Source organism: Anas acuta, chromosome Z (assembly GCF_963932015.1).
Source record: "Anas acuta chromosome Z, bAnaAcu1.1, whole genome shotgun sequence".
In the NCBI taxonomy this organism is placed as follows: Eukaryota; Metazoa; Chordata; class Aves; order Anseriformes; family Anatidae; genus Anas; species Anas acuta.
Window position 1 is genome coordinate 24,094,218 of NC_089017.1, and position 22,488 is coordinate 24,116,705.

Below are 22,488 nucleotides of genomic sequence, written 5' to 3' on the forward strand. Positions count from 1 at the left end.
CGCAGCTCCTCCTAGCACCCCGATTGCCGGTACTAGGCTGGATGTTCAAGGGAAGGGTCCCCTCTACGCATCATGCAACTGATGCTACATGGAGCAAGTGGGTTGCACTGATTACTCAGCGGGCTCGAATAGGAAACCCCAGTCGCCCAGGAATATTGGAAGTGATCATGGACTGGCCAGAAGGCAAATACTTTGGGATATCATCAGAGGAGGAGGTGGGTCGTGCTGAAGAAGCCCCACTGTACAACCAGTTGCCAGAGAATGAAAAGAAATATGCCCTGTTCACTGATGGGTCCTGTCGTATTGTGGGGAAGCATCGGAGATGGAAGGCTGCTGTATGGAGTCCTACGCGACGAGTTGCAGAAGCTGCTGAGGGAGAAGGTGAATCGAGTCAGTTTGCAGAAGTGAAAGCCATTCAGCTGGCTTTAGACATTGCTGAACGAGAAAAATGGCCAGTTCTCTATCTCTACACCGATTCATGGATGGTAGCAAATGCCCTGTGGGGATGGTTACAGCAATGGAAGCAAAACAACTGGCAGCGTAGGGGCAAACCCAGCTGGGCTGCTGCATTGTGGCAAGATATTGCTGCTCGGGTAGAGAACCTGGCTGTGAAAGTACGCCACGTAGATGCTCATGTGCCCAAGAATCGGGCTACTGAAGAACATCAAAACAACCAGCAGGTGGATCAGGCTGCTAAGATTGAAGTAGCTCAGGTGGACTTGGATTGGCAGCATAAAGGTGAATTATTTATAGCCCGATGGGCCCATGACACCTCAGGCCATCAAGGTAGAGACGCAACATACAGATGGGCTCGTGATCGAGGGGTGGACTTGACCATGGACGCTATAGCACAGGTTATTCATGACTGTGAAACATGTGCTGCAATCAAGCAAGCCAAACGGTCAAAGCCTCTTTGGTATGGAGGACGATGGCTGAAATATAAATATGGAGAGGCCTGGCAGATTGATTACATCACACTCCCTCAAACTCGCAATGGCAAGCGCCACGTACTTACAATGGTGGAAGCAACCACCGGATGGCTGGAAACATATCCTGTGCCTCATGCCACCGCCCGGAACACCATCCTGGGCCTTGAAAAGCAAGTCCTATGGCGACATGGCACCCCAGAAAGAATAGAATCAGACAATGGGACTCACTTCCGAAACAACCTTATAGACACTTGGGCCAAAGAACATGGTATTGAATGGGTGTATCACATCCCCTATCATGCACCAGCCTCCGGGAAAGTTGAACGATACAATGGCCTGTTAAAGACTACCTTGAAAGCAATGGGCGCTGGGACGTTCAAAAACTGGGATACGCATTTGGCAAAGGCCACCTGGTTAGTCAATACTAGGGGATCTACCAACCGAGCTGGACCTGCCCAATCAAACCTGTTACGTACTGTAGATGGGGATAAAGTTCCTGTAGTGCATGTAAAAAATATGCTGGGTAAAACAGTCTGGGCTACTCCTGCCTCAGGAAAAGGCAAACCTATTCGTGGAATTGTTTTCGCTCAGGGACCTGGATACACTTGGTGGGTGATGCAAAAGAACGGAGAGGTCCGGTGTGTACCTCAAGGAGATTTAATACTGGGTGAGAATAGCCCATGAACTGAATTGTACCATGTTAAATAGTATATTATACTGTATGTTATCACTACCATGATTACTATAGGTGACTAATTAGAATGTATGGAAAAGAGTGTAACCTGAGCATGACATAAATGGTATGGAATAAGGGGTGGATAGATGTCCTGGTTTCAGTTAGCACAGAATTAATTTTCTTCCTAGTAGCTGGTGGAATGCTGTGTTTTGGCTTAGGATGAGAAGAGTGCTGATAACACCCCGATGCTTTAATTGTTGCAGAGCAGTGCTTATACTAAGCCAAGGACATCTCAGCCTTTTGCTCTGTCCTGCCAACGGGCAGGCTGGGGGTGCAGTAAGAGCTGGGAGGGGACAGACCCAGGACAGGTGACCCAAACTAGCCAAAGGGGTATTCCATACCATCTGACGTCATGCTAAACAATATATAGGGGTGGCTAGCTGGGGGGAGTGGGCCGGACTGCTCGGGGTTAGGCTGGGCATCGGTCAGCGAGTGGTGAGCAATTGCATTGTGCATCACTTGTTTGTACATATTATTATTATTTTCCCTATTATCACCATATTATTATTATTGTTATTATTGTTATTATTATTTTATTATTATTATTTTCCTGTCTTATTAAACTGTCTTTATCTCAACTCACGGGCTTCACTTTCCATTTCTCTCCCCCGTCCCAGAGAGGGAGGGGGGAGGGTGAGCGAACGGCTGCGTGGTGTTTAGCTGCCGGCCGGGTTAAACCACGACAGTTTGTTAGGGACAGATGGCGACGAAGCTGGTGAGGGGCCTGGAGAACAAGTCCTACGAGGAGCGGCTGAGGGAGCTGGGCTTGTTCGGCCTGGAGAAAAGGAGGCTCAGGGGCGACCTTATTGCTCTCTACAGATACCTTAAAGGAGGCTGTAGAGAGGTGGGGGTTGGTCTGTTCTCCCACGTGCCTTGTGACAGGATGAGGGGGAATGGGCTTAAGTTGCGCCAGGGGAGTTTTAGGTTGGATGTTAGGAAGAACTTCTTTACTGAAAGGGTTGTTAGGTATTAGAACAGGCTGCCCAGGGAAGTGGTGGAGTCACCATCCCTGGAGGTCTTTAAAAGACGTTTAGATGTAGAGCTTAGGGATATGGTTTAGTGGTGACTGTTAGTGTTAGGTCAGAAGTTGGACTCGATGATCTTGAGGTCTCTTCCAACCTAGAAATTCTGTGATTCTTCCTCCATCAGTAAACTGACTTGCTAACTCTTATGTGAACTATATATATTGCATTCTATAGGCACTGCAGTGGAAAGGGCACTGCAAAACTGGGGGAGACCAAGCCAATTCAGCAAAACTTTAAAAATCTTGAGAATATCTATCTCAAATATAGTCTATACAGCATTTTCTATTTTTTAGCCTACAGAGACTTACCTGCCTGACCTTAACAAAATCAGAAAAGGCCTCTCATGCACCTTTTGAAGAGAAGGTCATACTACAGAGACACTGTTATCTAAGACCTTCCCTTTCATGGATGTATACATGCACATACTTGAAAGCTAAGGGACCCTAACATTTGCAGTCCAAACAGTTCAGTGAACTATAAAAAGTTAATAACTACTTGATTTCATAGTGATAATATTAAAAGAGAGCCTACGTAATGTGACTGTTAGTTACCTTTCAACCAAATGTTTAAATTAGTTCTGGAAGACTCAAGACTATGAAGTACCTTGCTCTCAAATTCAGATGGAACGTTGGCTCAAGCCTTCGTTACTCCAGACACAATAAGCTATTGAAGAAACATGTCAGAAAACAGAACAAAGACCACTTCTAGTGTATGAGTCTATCATGGAAGATCATTGACCTCTTACGTAAAAGAGAAAAACGAACAGACTTTGTGCTAGTAATAAAACAAATGCACTGCAAGGTATCAGCATCTTATCCTCTGTTACATTACCTGCCCATCATGGCCACCTGGAACCAGCTCTTCTGCTGCTAAATTAGCAATTGCATCTAATGTGGGTTGGATTTCACCAACAGCTGTTCTTAAAATGTCAGCAACCAAGACAAAGGTAGCTTTGTCCATCACTACTTCTTGGCAATGTTCTTGCAAATATTCTAGCAAAGGTGGGGAAATGGCTTCCAGGAGTTCATGGCGGCGGAGTTCTGTATTCTTCTTGCTGACAAAAGAGACAGCAAATTACTGTAGAAGACTTGCTCCTCATGCACATCAAGTCAAAAGAAATTCAGAATACACATACATGTACTATTTGTGACAGCTGTATGTTACCGAAAAGTCAAAACCATTATTTTTCCCTCTGTTTCACATACAATTAAATATTGCACACATTTTAAGAACACAGAATGAGGAAGTATACAGCATTTAAAGCTGTCAGTAAACTTCATAGAGTATTTTGTTAGCAACGGTTACCTGACCTCCATATATTGCCTATTCATTCTGTTACCTCAACTACTGAGAGAGATGCTTAAACAAAGTTGCTGCTTCTTCAAAAGCTGATAAGCTTCAATGTCATTATCAATATTGGGGACTGAATTCAAATGAACATTTTACATTTCTGTTGCTAGATTTTAAGATATACTTTTATGCAACTCAAAATGCATATTAAAATTTTACTGTTATTCTGTATTTGATATAGGAATTTAAACAAAGAACACATAGTATTTTTGCCCTTTACAAAAGGGGAAAACTGCTGATCACCAAAACACTGATAATCACCAATCATCACACACAAGCTTCAAACCAAATATATAGGAGTTAGGACTTCAGATTAATGTACCTAAGAGTACTTGCACATTATATAAAAGCATTCACATTACTTAGATATATTATAAAGAAAATTTATCATGCAGAAGTTGGATGAACTCTTCTGGACTCTAGGAAAAAAATTAAACTTGCTATCTCAGTTACCTATAGGCATTTCCATCACCCTGTTGCAGAAGCGTGATGATTTCTGGAACAAAATGTGCAGGGTCTCTAGGACTTAGCAAGTACAACAAAACCTTTTTTCCATGTTTGTTGTTAATAATACTGGGCAAGGAAGCATTTATTTCCTGTAAAAGCAAACAAACAGCAACAGATATAAGTAAGTTTTGAGTTACTGGTAATTATTGATTATCTTTCAAAAACAAAGCTTAGGAAAACTAAATACTGTGAATAGGATTCACACATGCTACTAAAATTAAATCCAAAAGAAACCCTAATCAAAATGCAAATTTGCAGAAATGAGAGAAACTTAAAAAATATTAAGGTTTGATGCATCTGATAAACATGTCTTAATAAGAAAAGTAACTTTGAAAGAACAAGATTTGTTCTTTGTACTTGCTTGTATCAGCAAGAACACCACATATTCTGGTATGTTAGATGGTGTACAGACATAATCTGAGTAGAAGTCATAACCTCAACAGACCAAACATACAAAGCATCATCTACCACAGCACCTATAATCAATCACTGAAACCATGCTGACTTTGAATGGCTGTACATAAGTACATACACACTGTTGACAGTGCTTAAGAAGGAAAACTCCATCTTAAATTGATCACAGAACATCAAAGAATAACACAAAAGTTTCAATAACTGAATAAAGCTGACTTCTGCCACAAGCACTACCAGTATTATTTGCAGTTTATTTAAGCATTAGAAGAAAACACTGGGCTTTCTCCAGAAACCAGCAGTTGGCTAGGAATAATTCTTTTGTGAGCTACAGAGTATGTACCTCACACCCTCGTGCAATGACAGGGCTAAGGAAGAAATGCTTTAGTATATAATGGAATTTTCTTGCAAATACAAGTATATTATTATATTTGGACAGAAGCACCTACCTTAGCCCACAGTTTTTGTCAGCATCTTGACAAATGCCCTTTCATAGAGTAATAATTTTCTTTTTATGCAAGTAACACTGAAGAACCCTGAATACCATCCAGATATTCATGACTATTGCAACAATCAATTCCCTTTTAAAGTCTATCTACAAATGTCACAATTTTTAAAAACAAAGGAAAAATAATCCTGGACTTTGAAATCAACCCATGGCACAGCCATCTAGCATAAAAAGAAATGCCTTTATTTTCTGTTAAGTCCTTCAAAATTCTATTTCCCCGTCTGATTCCGTGATTCTGAAAAATTACAGAACTTCCTCACCAGAACTGTGAGAAAGAACCAGGAGAAACTCTAAATGGCAACGGGTATTGTTACATTGATAACATTACCCCTAGCACTGCTTACTCAGAATTCTTACAGCCTTCCCTCTGAAAACTGCCTGAATTCTAACATGTGCCAAACACATATTTTACAATTCCAATCATATATGAAGGTATAAGACAACATACTTATTCTCTGGTCTAGGATTAAGACTCTGCATAGCTGAGAGATAAGGAAAGACTTTCCTCTGAGGCTTTTAAGAGCTTACAACTCTCTCTTACATTGGAATTCCCTACCATTCTGCCAATCCACATAAGCAATCTGTTTTATAATACAACAACAACAACAAAAGAGAAATACTTGGCAAACACTGCTTTTACTCTTCCCCAGATCTTCATTGTTTTCTTTCCTTCAATTAAGCTTTTAGTATGGACAGAGTTATTAACATGTATAAAGTATTTTAGAAATCTAACTTTAAGAAAATTAAGTTTTTGATTACTCCATAGAGTGTGCTTCAAGACCTGATTTCTTCATGCTTCCACCTCATCGTCAAGTTACTAGTTTTCTTTCCCCATCTGAAGAGCTGGTTTTGATCTTACTTGGTACATTTTTCCTTTTCCTTGACACCTTTTTCATATTTTTGGCCTCATATAAACCCAGACAGGCTAATTCTGTATATGCAAAGGCCACCCCTTCTTATTCTCCTTTATTCCTCTGTGCAGATTGATGCAGTAACATGACCGAACAGTGAACACTCCATTACCCAGGATAACATAAGGAGGTCTCAGATGGCAGAAAACCACAGATGATTCTGTAATTAAATGGCACTTTGGGAGCTAAAGTCAAACGCAGTATCTTAACTAGTAAGTGCCCAGCAAGCTGAGTGCTTGCAACATAGCACAGTAAGGCATCAGTGATCTTGTACAAAGATGCCCTGATCTTTCAGGGCTTATTTTTTTTGGAACTTGCCCAAAGGCATTACATTGTTGAATAGACTCTGGAAACAAAGCCAGCTGTGATCACAGCTAATATTCCTAACGAACACAAACCATCTTCACGCTGGAACACTTTCAATCTTTCTACACACACAGGAGAGGAACAGATATTTCTGTATCCTAACACAGATATTCTTTATGAATACCGTATTCATAAAGAATATCTGTGTTAGGATACAGAAATCTGGAATGTTGTATAGGGGGAATCAAACAAAAACAAAAGCAAAGCAAGCCTCCTCATGACTGGTTTCTCATACTCCTTCTCCATATACAGAGCATTCACCTTGTTATCTACACCTCCTTGCCGCTGCCTCCCAACCTCTGTGATCCCATGCATATCATTAATGATCACAAGTATGACCATAAGCACACTGCAACCTATATATATCAACATTAATTATTTTACCTGCATGAAAATTGTGTGCTATAAAATCTTTTTCCTCAGTGTGAAAAGACAACTTGATGGTCATTTACAGTTAAAACAACTTAAAACCAGTAACTTTTGCATGTAAATATGGTCTACGTAGAAATACCTTACTACCATTAAAGTGTTTTTTTGGAAGAAACTGGGGAAATGGGGCAATCCAAAAGGAAGCAGATGCAGACTAGATCATACTACCATTACTGTTCATCATGCAACTTCATGCAGGTGCTGTAAAATAGCTACAGCGCTCTTTGTGTTTCAGACACCTACCTATATCCATTTTTAAGGTCTGATAAAAATATTACATGGATTTTATCCAGAATGCCAATTTTCATTTAATTATCAACACCTTATGCCAAGTATCAAATTCTGACAGTTAATGTGAGTCTACATATTTAGCATCCAGACAAAAGTCTCCAACTAATTGTTCTCATTCAAACTGATGTTATATTATCATAAAATAATAGAATACTCTGGGTTTGAAGGGACATTAAAGAACATCTGCTTCCAATCCCCCTGCCATGGGCAGGGGCATCTTCCACTAGACCAGGCTGCTCAAAGGCCCATCCAACCTGGCCTTGAACACTTCCAGGGATGTGGCAACCATAGCTCCTCTGCACAACAGGTTGCAGTGCCTCACAACGGTATAGTCAGACATGTTGCCACGTTCCTCTAAGATAGCAACAGCTCATCTTGAAATCTTACTTTCCAAGATACTACTTGGAAATGAGCTAAATATGTTAAATAACCTTTTTTGCAACAAAAAAGCTTACATTACAATGACACTCTAGCCATGGATATCACTGACTTTTTATGTTTGCCCATAAAATGTATAAGGAAACTTCCTCATTCTAAAGTTTTACATCACTTCAATCCTCGCCATACTAGCAGAGCTCAAACTTTTACGACAAAGACATTTTCCATTAAAGAGACTGAAGTCATTCACTAGCTAGAATGAACATACACAAAAAGGGTAATTTTCAGCAAGCAGCGAATCAAGCTTAAATTCAAGTTCAATAAATTAAAGTGCTGAATCATCTATGACAAGAAAAAATGACACAAATATAAGGAAATATACAAGTTGGAAGGGAATTAAATGATTCGTAACAAGTGGATGGATTCCTACTTTGATCCTACAGTACAGTGACAAATACAAAGACACTAATTAGTACAGTACTTCAGGAAAAACTACTTACAGATATAATTAACTGTTTCACAAGTTTAGTGTCATCGATGCAATCAAACGCTGCCAGCAAGACCAAATGAGAAAATTCACCCTGCAAAGACGAGACATGAGAAAGCTTCAAGAACATGTAGCGGAGTTCTACAAACACAGTAACTCATTTAGAACCAACATTTATGACAGTTTGTCTCAAACATGGCACAACATGAGTCTACAAGCAAATTCTATCCACTGTCACACAATGTCGCAGAAAACCTCACATTTAGGCTCTCTGAAAACAAGAGGGTTTTTTTATTTGTTTAATAGAAGCCTCTTAAAAAAGATTTCATGAGGCATTATAACTTGATACATTGCTTTATCATATGCAAGCTGTTAACCTCATCCAATTGCATGATAATCATTTGAAATCACAGGATTTGCCTTGCTAGAACACACAATCATAGGATGGCTTGGGTTGTAAAGAACCTTAAAGACCATCTAGTTCCAAACCCCCTGCGGTGTGCAGGGATGCCATTCACTAGATCAGGTTGCCCAGGGCCTTGTCCAACCTGGTCTTGAATACCACCAGGGATGGGACATCCACAGCTTCTCTGGGCAACCTGCTCCAGTGCCTCACCACCCTGGGAATGAAGAATTAAAAACTGAATGAAAAGTGAGATGTATCACATGCTATACTTCTGGAGAGTATGTATCTAGCAAATACAAGCCTATGGAGCACCACCCAATTCTCTTGTACGTCAGTGAGACACTGCATGAATGCAAGGCCAGACCTTCAATGTACTCCAAAACTGAAGCGTTACTCAACCACAGTCTCAGTTTTTTTATACAAGCATACATCCATATATAACATAAATTATTATTGGTATTAGAAAATCATGGAGAAACTTTACATTGGCCAGTTGTCTCTAAACTGGAGTGTGCAAGACTATCCACTGGGGTGTGAGACCAAGTACTCTTTTGTAGCATTAATTAATAAAGCAAATGCTATTTAAAGATATTTTCTTAACCTTTAAAATTATATTTTTGTGTATACTTTATAATGTATGTAATGTATTAGTACAGTTGTACCATATATTATTTATAAATACATATACTGGGGATATGTGTTCATAAGTTTTTACTAATAGGGTTGCATGATCAAAAAAAGCCTGGAGACCAATGACCAACTATTAGTAAACAGAACACAGCACCCAAAAGGGAATACATTTAAAAAGCATATCTTTATGGTTGCAGTTTTGCCCTGTAACATGAAAACTAGTTGCAACTGCTACTCTGTTGGTGTCACAGTCTCCAATCATACTTCTCATTAAAAAAATAAATATATACAGACTTTTTCCATTGTACGTCAATTCAATACTAATTCATTTTACAGCCCCCTGACTTAAAAACGCATTGAGCACGTTCTAAAACTAATATGCTTAAACAACTTTCCCAATGACATCCCTAGCATATCTTAATTTTTGTTGTTCTTCTGCATACAGATTTTATTTCTAATAAATTAACGAAGGGGTAGTATGAAGACAAAATATAAAGATAGGCTTGAAGATACCTGCTCTTTCTGTCTTCAACAGACTCTCCTATAAACTAACTCATTTCATTTCATTGGAACAGGCTGCCCAGGGAAGTGGTGGAGTCACCATCCCTGGAGGTCTTTAAAAGACGTTTAGATGTAGAGCTTAGGGATATGGTTTAGTGGGGACTGTTAGTGTTAGGTCAGAAGTTGGACTCGATGATCTTGAGGTCTCTTCCAACCTAGAAATTCTGTGTGATTCTGTGGGATTCTGTGTGAACTCTCCTACACTTTAATTGAAGAAAAAAAACGTAAAAAAAAGATTCATAATTAACTCAGCTATTTTAGAGAATACCAAATGTAGTGCCTGCAACGAAGCTTCTTAGTGTCTCCAAATAATCAAGTTGAATATATTCCATACCATCTAGTACAGCATCACTATTGCAAACTTCATTTTATTAAGACCTCACAGTTATTTCTACTACCAAAGCACATTAAAATCAGCCTCTAAGCATTAAATCAGGTATTTAAGCAATTTTTATTTATGAAATAAATGACTAATGATCACTCACCGTTGCTATTTTTTCAATATATGTCTTCATAGTTTTCACAATGACTTTTCTGTCCTATTCAAAAAGAAAAACTTGAGTGAGCCTATAACGTCAGTGATTCTGAACAACTGAATTGTTATTAACACCTTCAGAAAGATAACCTACAATTTGCTTCCTAAAGCATGGAATAATTACTGACGTCCAACATTTGTAATATTAATCAACATCTAAACAGCAGGATAAATGGCTAAATCTGAATTGTGAAAGAGTCAGTCTTGGGGCTGTTCTGTGAGATGTCCACACGTTCACTCTAGGAATGTGAGAACGTAAAAAAGGGGCAACTTCAAAAAAAATATTCACCTATATCCTGTCCATTACTTAGGAAAAAGCAATGCACTTGGCACTCTTTGCTTGGAAAGAAACCCATTCAGTATGACCTGAATCTTTAAAGAAGTAAGGACTCTAACCTGTCACAAAACACCTTTGCTAGCATGGTATTTTTTTGCAGAAAGCTTCCCCAGGTTTGTTCTTCTAGATATTACAATGATTACTCAGTCTTCTTTAGACACATTACTAATCTCTGGTCCCTAGCAACTTTTTTTTTTTTTTTTTTTTTACTGTCTTTAACAATCAAACTAAGTTCTGATACAAAATTTATAAAATCAAATTTTATAAATTTTTATTTTTTGAAACAAGGTGTGTTTTCTTTTTCTATTTATGCAAAGAGATAGGGCACATTATAGTATTTCCAAAAGCTGATACCCTATACCTACAGAGCTTCAATCCTCATGAGCAGTCATAGTCACATATTCTCAGACCAGACTATTTTCAGGCGGAGCTGAGTAGAAAGGAACCAAACAGTACCTTGGGAGTACCATGCCATAAACAGTGCATTGCTACTCGGGCTCCATCATGAGTGTGTGCCAGGTATATGACAGCCTCTCTTATAGCTTCTATCATTTCCTGATGAAGAAAAGGTGGTAAGTAAATGGTGAAAGAAAATACAAGGAATTTTTGCTCATGACACTACAGAGAGCATCAACAGTCCTGCAGAATCGCTCTCAGTGGCTTGAACTACAAGAACAGGCCTCAAAAAGAATGCCAAAGACTATAAATGACACAATAGTCCCTCTTCCAAAACTGTACATTGTGTGAAATCCAAAGCAAGTCAAAGCCTGTCACTTGTCCTATCAGAAAAAATACAAGAAAAAAATCTTTGAGGGGATACAATTTACTTCCACATACAGGGCATCTGCTAGAGAGCATGAAGAACTAAAAGGTCATCTACACATCAAAAGATGTAAATCAGATATGACAAGATTGAGCCAAAAGTTGGTTTTCATATTGTGAGAAACTAAGTTGTATTTTTGCAGTAGAGAACTGATTTTCTGTATTCAAAGGTAGTTGTGTAGTCATGACAAGGAGAAATGCTAAGTAGATAAGTGGACAGTAAAAGGCCTCACCGTTCCAAAATAAGGTAGAAGCTTGACAAAAACAGGATCAGCAGTATGAGAACAGTAAAACAAAGATCACAAGTTCTCAAAACATAAAAAAGGGAAAAAAAAAAAAAAGGCGGGAAAAGGAAGAAATTAAAGAGTTGAAGAAAAAAAAAGTACATATATGGTATAGAGGAGTGTCGAGTAGCTTGTGAACCTGTAGTACGCAGGCAATGAGGAAACGGGAGGCGATCAGGTGTTGGGTAATAGGGAATAAAAGGTTATGATTTGTTTACTAAAATGCGCTCCTAATTGGAAGGACGCCTGCCATTGCAATCGTGAATAAAATAGCTTCACAGAAGATCCTGTCTGAAGAAAATTACTTGAGATTTTTCTCACAATATCAAATGGAAGAGGTTCTGAAGCCATCTGAAAACAACAGCAGGAAAAAAAAAACAAGAAAAAAAAAAACAAGAAAAACAACAACCTAGGTTACTAAATACTATTCCTGTTATTGTCCGATAGATACCTTGACATGGAGTTTCCATTTTTCTCCCTTTCTAGCCCTAGCTGCTTCTGTCTCTCTAAAAACTGTCTCTAAATTACAGAATTAATGGCATCACTGGCTATGCGCACAGGAAGGGAGGAAGGGACAGGTCTACAAAAGAGGTTTCCAAATGGCTGTATGTGCACAAAGACCAAAAAAATGTATCCATCTATCCTTTCATACAGAGAAGATTCAAATGTTACCATATCTGTACAAAAAGACAGGCAAGGGAAAAGAGCCATGCCCTTACTCTTCTTGAGTGGAATTATTATAGGAAACCATTATAGGAACCTTGAATTAGGTAAGATCTGTATATAGAACAGGCCACAAATAATCCACCTCGCTAGTTTTGACTGTGTTAACTCTAACAGAAAAAGAGCTCGGTCTAGCAGAAAATAGGTGAGACACACAGCAAGTCCAGAAGGCTCCACTTGGCCTAGAGTCAGATGGCACTGAGTTGCAGAATCAAAATGAGGACATTGGACAGGGTTTGGAGACAGGTGACACCAGGCAGGATACTAGCTCATACAGATGTCACTTTACTTGGATAAATTTAGGCCTAGTTTTTGCAAGAGTGGCTGGAGTAAGCTTAAAACTGCAGTTTAATACAGACATAGCAATACAAGCCACATGCTTGGCTTGTAGGCAGGAGACTGTTTCATCTGCTGACAGAAAGGAAAAATTTTATTATACTTTGATCAAAAGTATTTTGTAAAACAGCTAGAAGAGGTTAATAAACTTTGAAAGCCGAACTACTACAATTAAAGCTGGAAACAAAGCTTCTATCTTATTTTCCAGCTACTGAGAAGGAACATTTAACACAGTCAGAGAAAACATCAGTTTTCCATCACATTAAGTCTTTGCATTACACTTTAATTATTTTCAAGTCAAACATCACCAACACCATTGTTTTAGTATAAAAGATCACTCTAAGTCCCCATAAAATAGCACTCCCCAGACATTCATCTGGATGACCAGATTAGAAAAGTTACAATTTCCACTGTATTTCTTTGTAGCTACAATGCTATTAAAACAACATTTAAAACATTTCATTGAAAGGTAAGAGAAAACAAAAACAACCAAAGGATACTTACAGATCTTTGTTTTGGAAGAGCGTAAGTGAAAAAGTCCAAAAATACTTTATGTACCAGTGAGTGTTTTATCACAGCCTCTCTGTATTTGGGAAGAGGAAATAGGAGAAAAAGTCCCCCATTAGCAACGATTGTAACATAAGCTAACACTGCCTCATCTGTATTTCCAAAAAATACCCAGTCAGTCAGTATGGCATGCAGAAAATATACAGTCACTCCACGTAAGACGTTTAGCAGTTGTGTTACATAGAAAATTCTACCAAAAGGAAAATTCCAAAACTTCGTAAGATATTGTCACCTAAGACCACTCAAGATTCTTGTCCGATAGCACATTAATAAGGCATACCACACTGTCCAGAGTTCTATTAGGCAGTGGCAGCAGGAAGGACATTCTACTTTATAGAAATTGAGCTCACAATGATTTAAGATATTTGTTATGACAATTTTGACAAAGTCATTGTTACTTGTTAGTCCATGCAGCGATGTTACAGGTGAAAAGAACAGCAGCATTACTGCTATTCTTCTACATAAGCAGATAATGTAAGTAACAAAGAAACAAACAGGTACATGCTAGATTGACATTAGTTAGCTGAGTTAGTTTTTGTCCTTACTTCTGTGCCATTGGTGTAAGAATCTGCTTCATTTCATCCAAGATAGCTTCTCTCTTTTCAGGCTGAGCTTCTAATACCTTATCCAGCGTTGGAACAACTGGTGTCTGAAACGAATGTCCATTCAGAGGTTTAATCATTCCCAGTAGGTATCAGAGTTCATACAAAATTATAACAGTCCTTTGTCAAACAGCAATTCATGAACAATATCACAAACAAAATGAACTTTCTGCAAAACTATCAGCTTTTAGAACTAAAATTCTAAATAAGTGTTATCTACTTTGAATATGTCAGAAGCTATATACTTAAGTTCTCACAAACTGTATTAGTCATTACAAAACAAAAGCTACTTCTATGTCCCGAACTGTTTTCTCGCAATTGCAGTCAGGTCTTCATGAGACTGTCAGGTACAAAGTAAAATACATGAATCGGCAGTGTGTTTAAGGGAGTCTTGCAGGACAGCAAGATGCATACATGTCAGTGGTCAACACAGTAACACATCAACAAATTAAGAAGTTAACAGAGGTCCATGAAATTCCAGTCCAAGAACAGCATGTAGAAAATGACTATACACTCTGAATACCGAACTAACTTCTGGTAGAATCATAGAATATCCTGAGAGGGAAGGGACCCACAAAGATCACTAAGTCAAGCTCCTGGGCTCCCAAAGGACCACCCAAAAAAATCAGACCATGTGTCTGGGAATGTTTTCAAACTGCGTCTTGAACTCCGTCAGGCTCAGTGCTGTGGCCACTGCCCTGGGGAGCCTGTCCCACTGCCTGACCACCCTCTGGGTAAAGAACCTTCTTTTCGCATCCAGCCTGAACCTCCCGTATCACAGCTTCAAGCTATTTCCTTTAGTCCTATCACTGGTCACCAGATCAAACTAGACAGATAATTAGAAGAAAACCGTCTTTTTTTCCTATTTGCTATATATTTTGTATATCCTGATGGAATGGGAGTGGAGAACTTGGAGACAGGAAGAGAAAAATGGGATCACAATTCAAAACTCCACAGAATTCTTTGTCTTTTAAGGATTATGTCATAATTTCTTATAAATCCACCTATTTTTGAGTCCTAGTCTTACACCACGAAGTATGATTATTTGAGGCACTCAAGACAAATGCTAGAATGGTAGAATCTGACTGCATGCTTGATTTCAAAGACTGTATACTCCCAGAAAAATTACAGTACTTAAACACAGAAAATATGCCTTTTGCATTATAGTGTTGCAAAATGCTTTAATAAAACTTAAGATAACCTGTAAAGTAAAGGAAAAAAAAAAAAAGCTTTCAAGTTCAGAAACGTGCTGTTAAATTCCTCTAAAATTCTTCCAGATTTTTTTTTATGTAAGGTACAAAAGTCATTCTGCTGTAGTTAATAATTGGGTAAAACAGTTTTGTACTTTGTAGCAAATAGAATTGTTTGTAACTCCAGTAACAGTAAACCAAATCAGCAAGAAAAATGAACTAGAGGTCAAAACAAAGCAGGCCACGTTTAAAAATCTTTCTGCTGTCTGCTGGGCATCTGCATCTAAATGGTTTCACGAGTTTGGACTCAAGTCCAATAGTCTCTGTGGGAAAAGGAAACTAAGACAAAAATTAGGCTTAAACAGCATGCAATACATAGATCCAAGCACATTCTCCTCGCACTCAGTTCTCATGGGACATAATCCAGTTCTGATACAAAAGCCAGTTACAGCATTATAGGGGAATTAATCCTATCTCAGCAAGGATGACTACATCAGGCTAGACACTTTGGTAACTCCAACTACAGAATACTAGACTGTCTTTGATGAGCAGAACAAGCTCATACATGAAAGTAATAGATTTCACATAGCTCAAACTGAAACACTCATCATGGAAATGCACAACTTCCATAGCATTTACTTATGCTAAACTAGAATGCATTTGAACAGCTCAGAGAAACGAAATTTATCAGAAGTAGCAGGTAAGATAGGTAGAGTATCAATAACACAACATACTAGATACCACAACACCTTAGGCTAGAAAGTATCGTAGTCACCTTGTAAACCTGGAAAGTATTTCCATATAGTTCTTCTGTCAGCATATTTCTCTGCTCCAGAATGGCTTTGTCATTATATGCATACTCCACTACAGCAGATGCTTCAGCATGACGGAGCATTTTTTTCACGTGACCTTTAAAACTCTTTATTATTTCTGCAATTTGTGGTTTTGTCCTGTTTCACAGGGAAAGATTGATACCAAGAGTTAAAACGTTAGAGAAGAGTTGATCCAGCATTAGTTTTATTTCTGGAAGCTTATCTAAGTGTTAAGATATGTTATGTTATCTAAGATATCTTATGTTATCTAAGTATTAAGATAACATGCATGCATCTGGATCAACATTATAGCTTTTACAAAAATACAGTGTGAAAACCTAAGAATCTGCAAAAGTTATAAAGGATGATCAAGTATGCATTCTGATAAAACAAAACGAAACAGTGGATAAACACTGCAGAAGAATGATTTCCTGAAACACTAAGTTTCAGTGAGAACAGAACATCTTTATAAGCCAGTTATTATATGTAAGGCAAAAATCAACTTTCAGCATGTATCTGAGCTTTTTGGGCACTTTTTCCTCAATGATGTGTACAGCTTTAGCTTTACTGCTTGCAAAAGAAAAACTACCAGCAATCACAGAATGGCCAAGGTTGGAAGGGACCTCTGAAGATCATCTAGTCCAACCCCCTACATGGAGCAGAGTCATTTAGAGCTGGATGGCAACCAGGTGGGTTGTGAGTATCTCCCGTGAAGGAGACTCCAAAAATTCTCTGGGCAAAATACTAAACACTCCTGTCTCACCACTGTTATAAACATGCTTCCAAATACTTTTGTTTGTTTGTTTAAATCATCATAAATTCCAGAGTATTCACAGTGAAAATGAAACAATGCATGACACCTAAGCAATCTGACTTCATACTCACCCATACATAAGAAATTTCTTCACTATATTTCTGGAATATTTTGACTTGCTCAACTCCACTAGGCTATCTAGAAGAAGGGAAAACACATTCAGCTAGCTTTTATTTTTCTTGGCATTAACAATACAAAACAAGATGCCGCTATTTAAGTAACTTTTCAAGAGCTCAATAGACAAATAGAAATGATGTATTATTTCAGCACAAAGCAAAAAATATTTTAGCGAAAGTAACTCGGCTTGTTTCAATGCACCTTAACAGCAAGGCACAAGTAAAATGTAGATGGGAAAAAATACCTTTCAGTTCTTCAAATGTCTCTTGTCTTTGCTTATCATTACCATACTGAATAAAGCACTGGATCACTCGAGTTGAATCATGTGCAAATGCCAGCTGCAGGACAGATACATTTCATTACCCTAGGTCATTCATATGTCATTATGTACAAAATTTATTTTAATGCATTCTGTCTCTGATATAGCTCTATGCCACATGTAACAGATAACCACACATAATTGTCATTACAGGTTGCAACAAATCAAGTTTTACATTTTTTTAGATCTTTAGAAGTACTACCAAACAATATACAGAGAATACTTGCAATTGCTGACAATTAAGAAAAACTGTAAAATGCATCAAGTATTTAACTCTGAATGAAAACCATGAAATTGTATCTTGTTTTCACTCATATTCTTCGGAATTCCTGAGTGTTACTCTACAGTTACACTTCTGCATGGAATACCAAGAATCCCTTTAGAATACAGCAATATCTCACTGCGAATTTGCACATTTCAAGAATTAACAGAAAGACTGTTTAGTACAGTTAATTATCAGGGCAATAACTTCTGTGAAGCACTACCTGTGAAGCATAGCAACAATTGTAACTAAGCAAAAGTCTGAGTGGCTGATTTTAAATTTCATTTAACATAGTTTCACTAGCCTAAATCTGCTTGGCAAAACAGCCATTCTCATAATAGTCAGCTGACAGGCAAAGCATCCCAGGACTACCGTTCTCAAATTAAAAGGGGCAGAAGCAGCCTCTCAACCCTGCTAGTTTGTTTGTTTGTTTTAAATGTGGTTAAAATAACATTCCTTCTAGCAAAGAAGGTTGGTATTATATTATAGCATTTATACTCCTCTATTCTTACAAGGAACTTTTGTGAATTTGAGCACGTTATATGATGTTTGTTACATGGTGTTGATTTTTTCCTTACATTTTTAATTTTTCCTTTAAGCAGCTTTTGTAGTTCATTCATCAGCTCTTCCCGCTTCTCCTTATCGCATTTCTTCCTACAAGCAGAGAAGTAAAACAATCTTAATTAAGGAAACATATGATTCAGTTCTATCTATATATTAAAAAGCAGGATGGTAAAAAACAGTATGAAATTAGTGCCTGCTAATCCACATTTACACTGACATTAATTAAAGCTGTGACTAGATATAATTAAGCAGTTTCAGTGCCTAGAAACCAAAACAGATAATCACACTTTGAAATAATATTCTTCTGAATAACAATTAAAAACACTATAAACTTACATCTACCACCACAGTTGCTCATGTCACTTAGATATTAGATTCTTAAATGTCTTACAAGCAAAACTGAAAAGCACAAACAATTAGAGCATAGTAGAATTAACTCCTCCTTCTGACATGGGGCCTCAGTCTGAGAATTACGCTAGCAAAGAGAAATAGTATAAACTCCCACAAAAAAAAAAAAAAGCAGTGATCTAACTCCAAGATCAGATCAAATCAGCGTATGATCTGTGGTTCACAATTTAAAAAACAAGATAACTCCTTAAATATTTTATCCTAAAATAAAAGTGACACCAATCCAGACATTTCTACACTCCTAGCATTACAAATTACCACACTTTGCTTGAATCCTATATAGAACTGCATGTAATATTATGATTTACTCAGAGTTTCACCGTGGAAATACAGTTTCATAAAATTACCAAAGGAGAAAGAATCTCTTTGCAACTTATGACACTAAAAGAAAAAAAAAGAAACAAACATTACCTTCTAACACTTTCCCATATTTGCTTTGATTTCACAATTATGTCATAATTACTTTTATCACTGAGCTGTCTGCTTTGCTTTAATTCCTTCTTTTTCTTTTTGAAGTCATTCCATTTAGGCTTTTTAGAATCTGACCCTGAAGACAAAAATAAACGCATTTTCTATAGTTAACAAGAGAGAAACAAAGGAATTGTCTATCAGACTGAGCTGTGATAGCTCTGTTACTTCAGTTCCTAACAAGTCAGGAGCTTTGCCAGCAGTTTCTCAGGTAGCTAATATGAGAGCAGAAGTAGTTAATAAGCATGCGAAGCCAGCTATTTCCACTTCTAGAATACTGGAAGAACAAAGCAAACAATGATTTTCCTCAAAGCTCTGTCAAAAATGCATCAGAAACCTCTTCACAGCTTGAACACTGACCCTAGATGCACCTTGCACCCTGTGGCTGTACAGCCCCAGGTGATTTTACCTCTGTCCACATATGGATGGATACTACTTCCATCTCTCAAATGGATACCCCTAAATTAAAGATACATAACTGAAATCTCAGACAAAGGAAAAAACGAAAAAAAAATTGCAAGCCTATTCTTTTTATTCAGTCAAATTTTTAAAACAGGAGATTTTGCTATACAATAGCTATACCCTGCCACACAGCAAGTTCATTTAGAGCAACTTTATAGAAAGTGCCACAAAATGACATAAGAAAAAAACTTCAAGTGTTTTAGTTTTATTCACATCCTGACAAAAGAAGTGATCGTATATTAGTTTGTTTTCCAGAAGCAAGCGCTATCACTTCCATATGGAACACTAGAGATAGAGCTTTAAGTTTTTGGACCCTGAAGCACTGTTCTTTGGTATTCAGCAACATGCAACTAGTTACCTTGCCTGTTCAAAAACCATGCTTTCTTTTTACTAAGTGTATTTTAGAATTTCTGTATCACTTGTCCAAAAGTAATAGTGATACTTTGCTTTGAGAGCAACACACCACCATGCAATCTTTCCATCTCTGAAGCCATTCTGCAAATGTGCAACAGCCACTACTCCAGAACACACACTTTTTGCTGTCCTTCAGACAACTAACATTTTTCTAGAGAACTTCAGAATCCACCCTGCAAGATTCCACCTCTCATTTTATGTTGATGTTTATGTTCAATCATCCCAGTAGTTTTGTTTGACAGCAAAAGTTCTCCTGTACCGAAGTTATAAAAAAAAACAACAACTATTTAAACACGCCTTTATTTAGCCTCTCTATCTTAAGACAAAATAAGACGTGAAGTGTATAAAAAATAACACTTTTTTTTAAAGAGGTGACTAGATATTTTTCTGTGGTCCAAACTAATATACAGAAGGATAATCAACTTTGTTTCACAAATGTTTTCATTCCAAATTTTTAGCCAGTACTTTTTATAAGAGCAGATTCGATTTCTAAGGCAAGTCTACAAATAACTCTTTTTCAGAGTTACATGGAAACTGTCACTTCCATGCTTGCCACAACATTGTCATTTAAATAATCATAGCTTTATGATGGGCATATCAGTTATTTAAATTTGCCATTATATCTTTACTTTTGATTTCGAAGAAAACTCTTAACTGTTGATCCTCATCACTTTGGCCTCACGCTTAATCAGGTGAAATAAATCTTTACACAGAAAACGCTAAATATAAAGTAAATTTGGAGGCAATCAATTTGGAAAGGTGATAACAAGATGTGGATAAAAGACTTAGATGAACAATGTGTTTATCAAATCCTCGTTTCCACTGATATCCAGGCTTAAATTTGCTCACCTTCCTCTTCCCCATCTTGAAGTTTCCTCTTCTTTGCAAGACTTCCTGACTGCTGTTTATTCTTGAATTGTTTGATAGTAGCTTTTCCAGGTCTTAAATTTCCTTTCACAAATTTTTTGGAAGTGGATTTGGGCTTTCCCTCCTCATCTCCTTTGTTAGGAAATTTCTTTGGAGGACCTGAATCTACAAAAAAAAAAAAGTTAAAGCATTACCCTAAAGCTTCAAAATAACAAATTACAATTATAAAAAGCAGCAGACTACTTTATAATATGTAATACCAAATATATACATGGCAACAATTCTTTCTTGCTTCTCAAAGCCAGTGATCTTTTTTGCAGTCTTAGGTCTTGCAGTTTGCCCAAGAAACCTTGCATTATTTTCCAGCCTGCAGCATAATAGCCCAGGCATAAAAAGAATTGTTCTAAATTAAAGATATTAAAGTCACCAGTCCTACAATCACCTGTTCACAATTTTAGGTCAGAGCTGTTTTGATATCAGTTCTAACCATTTTGTTAGTTATGTTAGAACTAACAGAACATTCTAACAGGACAGATCAATTTATTGATCTTACAATCAGTTTTGAATGCAACACAGATTCAGACTGGTTTAGGTTGGAAGGAACCTCTGGAGGTCAAGTGGTCCAACCCCCGTATACAAGCAGTAACATCTACAGCCCACTAAAATGATCAGACTGCTTTTGAAGACCTCCGAGGTACACTCCACAAACACCCTGGCCAACCTCTTCCAGTGCTCCATCAGCAGCAGAGTGAAGAAGTGCTTCCTGATGGAACTTCCTATGTTCCAGATTGTGTTCATTGCCTCTTGTCCTGGCACTGGGCAATGCTGAAAAGAGCATGGCTCCATCCTCTTTGCACCCTCCTTCCAGCTGTTTATACACATTGATAAGATCCCCCTGAGTCTTCTCTGCTTCAGGCTGAACAACCCCAGCTCTGTCAGTCTGGTCTAACAGGAGACGTGCTCAAGTCCCTTGATCACCTCGGTGGCCCTCCACTGGACTCTATCCAGCAGGCCCATCTCCCTCTTGTACTGGGGAGCCCAGCATTGGACACAGTACTCCAGGTACACCCTCACCAGTCCAGAGCAGAGGGGACGGCTACCCTGTGCTGATCTGCTGGAAATACTTGCCCGTCTCTGCTGCCTGTGGAGGCTGTCTGGATGGCAGCACAGCCAGATACACTCTGTATCCGCCACTCATCCTTGGTCTGTGGCATCTGCAGGCCTGCTGCGGGTGCCCCACCACTCAGATCAGTAGCGAAGATGTTAAACAAGCCTGAACGCAGCACTGACCCACCGCAGCTCGCCCAGCACACACACCCCGACCCCTCTGTGCGAATGGGACGGGGCGCGGAGGCCCAGGCGCTCCCGAAGCCCAGCAGAGGCCGCGGCCCGGGCTGCCAGGCCGGCCCCTGCACGCGGCCAGGCACAGCCGCCTCCCGGGGACGCAGCCTCCTTACCGTGGTCTCTCTTGAACTTCCTCCTCCCCTGCGGCGCCTTCCCAGCGGGAGCCTTCCCGCTCCTCGCCGCCGGCTTCCTCCTGGCCCTGCCCTCCATGGCCACGCGGCTGCGGAACAGACGAGAAGCGGCCTCAGCGCCCGGCCCCGCCCGGCCCTGCCCTGCCCTGCCCTGCCCGCCGCACGCGCCTCACGGCACCGCGCGA

At 38.7% G+C, this 22,488-nt stretch overlaps 1 protein-coding gene across 1 annotated transcript in view; it reads right to left on the minus strand.

The window, feature by feature from the left end:
- The window catches only part of PUM3 (pumilio RNA binding family member 3), a 35,378-nt gene extending 12,890 nt beyond the window's left edge, over window positions 1–22,488 (minus strand). The window contains exons 1-14 of the mRNA XM_068666810.1: window positions 22,286–22,488; window positions 20,811–20,993; window positions 19,029–19,164; window positions 18,224–18,299; window positions 17,309–17,402; window positions 17,019–17,085; window positions 16,097–16,271; window positions 14,075–14,178; window positions 13,467–13,545; window positions 11,254–11,352; window positions 10,411–10,464; window positions 8,342–8,422; window positions 4,494–4,636; window positions 3,522–3,744 (exon numbers count right to left, since the gene is read on the minus strand). Coding sequence (XP_068522911.1) covers window positions 3,522–3,744; window positions 4,494–4,636; window positions 8,342–8,422; window positions 10,411–10,464; window positions 11,254–11,352; window positions 13,467–13,545; window positions 14,075–14,178; window positions 16,097–16,271; window positions 17,019–17,085; window positions 17,309–17,402; window positions 18,224–18,299; window positions 19,029–19,164; window positions 20,811–20,993; window positions 22,286–22,382 — 1,611 coding nt within the window. The 5' untranslated portion in view covers window positions 22,383–22,488. The remainder of the gene's footprint in view (window positions 1–3,521; window positions 3,745–4,493; window positions 4,637–8,341; window positions 8,423–10,410; window positions 10,465–11,253; window positions 11,353–13,466; window positions 13,546–14,074; window positions 14,179–16,096; window positions 16,272–17,018; window positions 17,086–17,308; window positions 17,403–18,223; window positions 18,300–19,028; window positions 19,165–20,810; window positions 20,994–22,285) is intronic.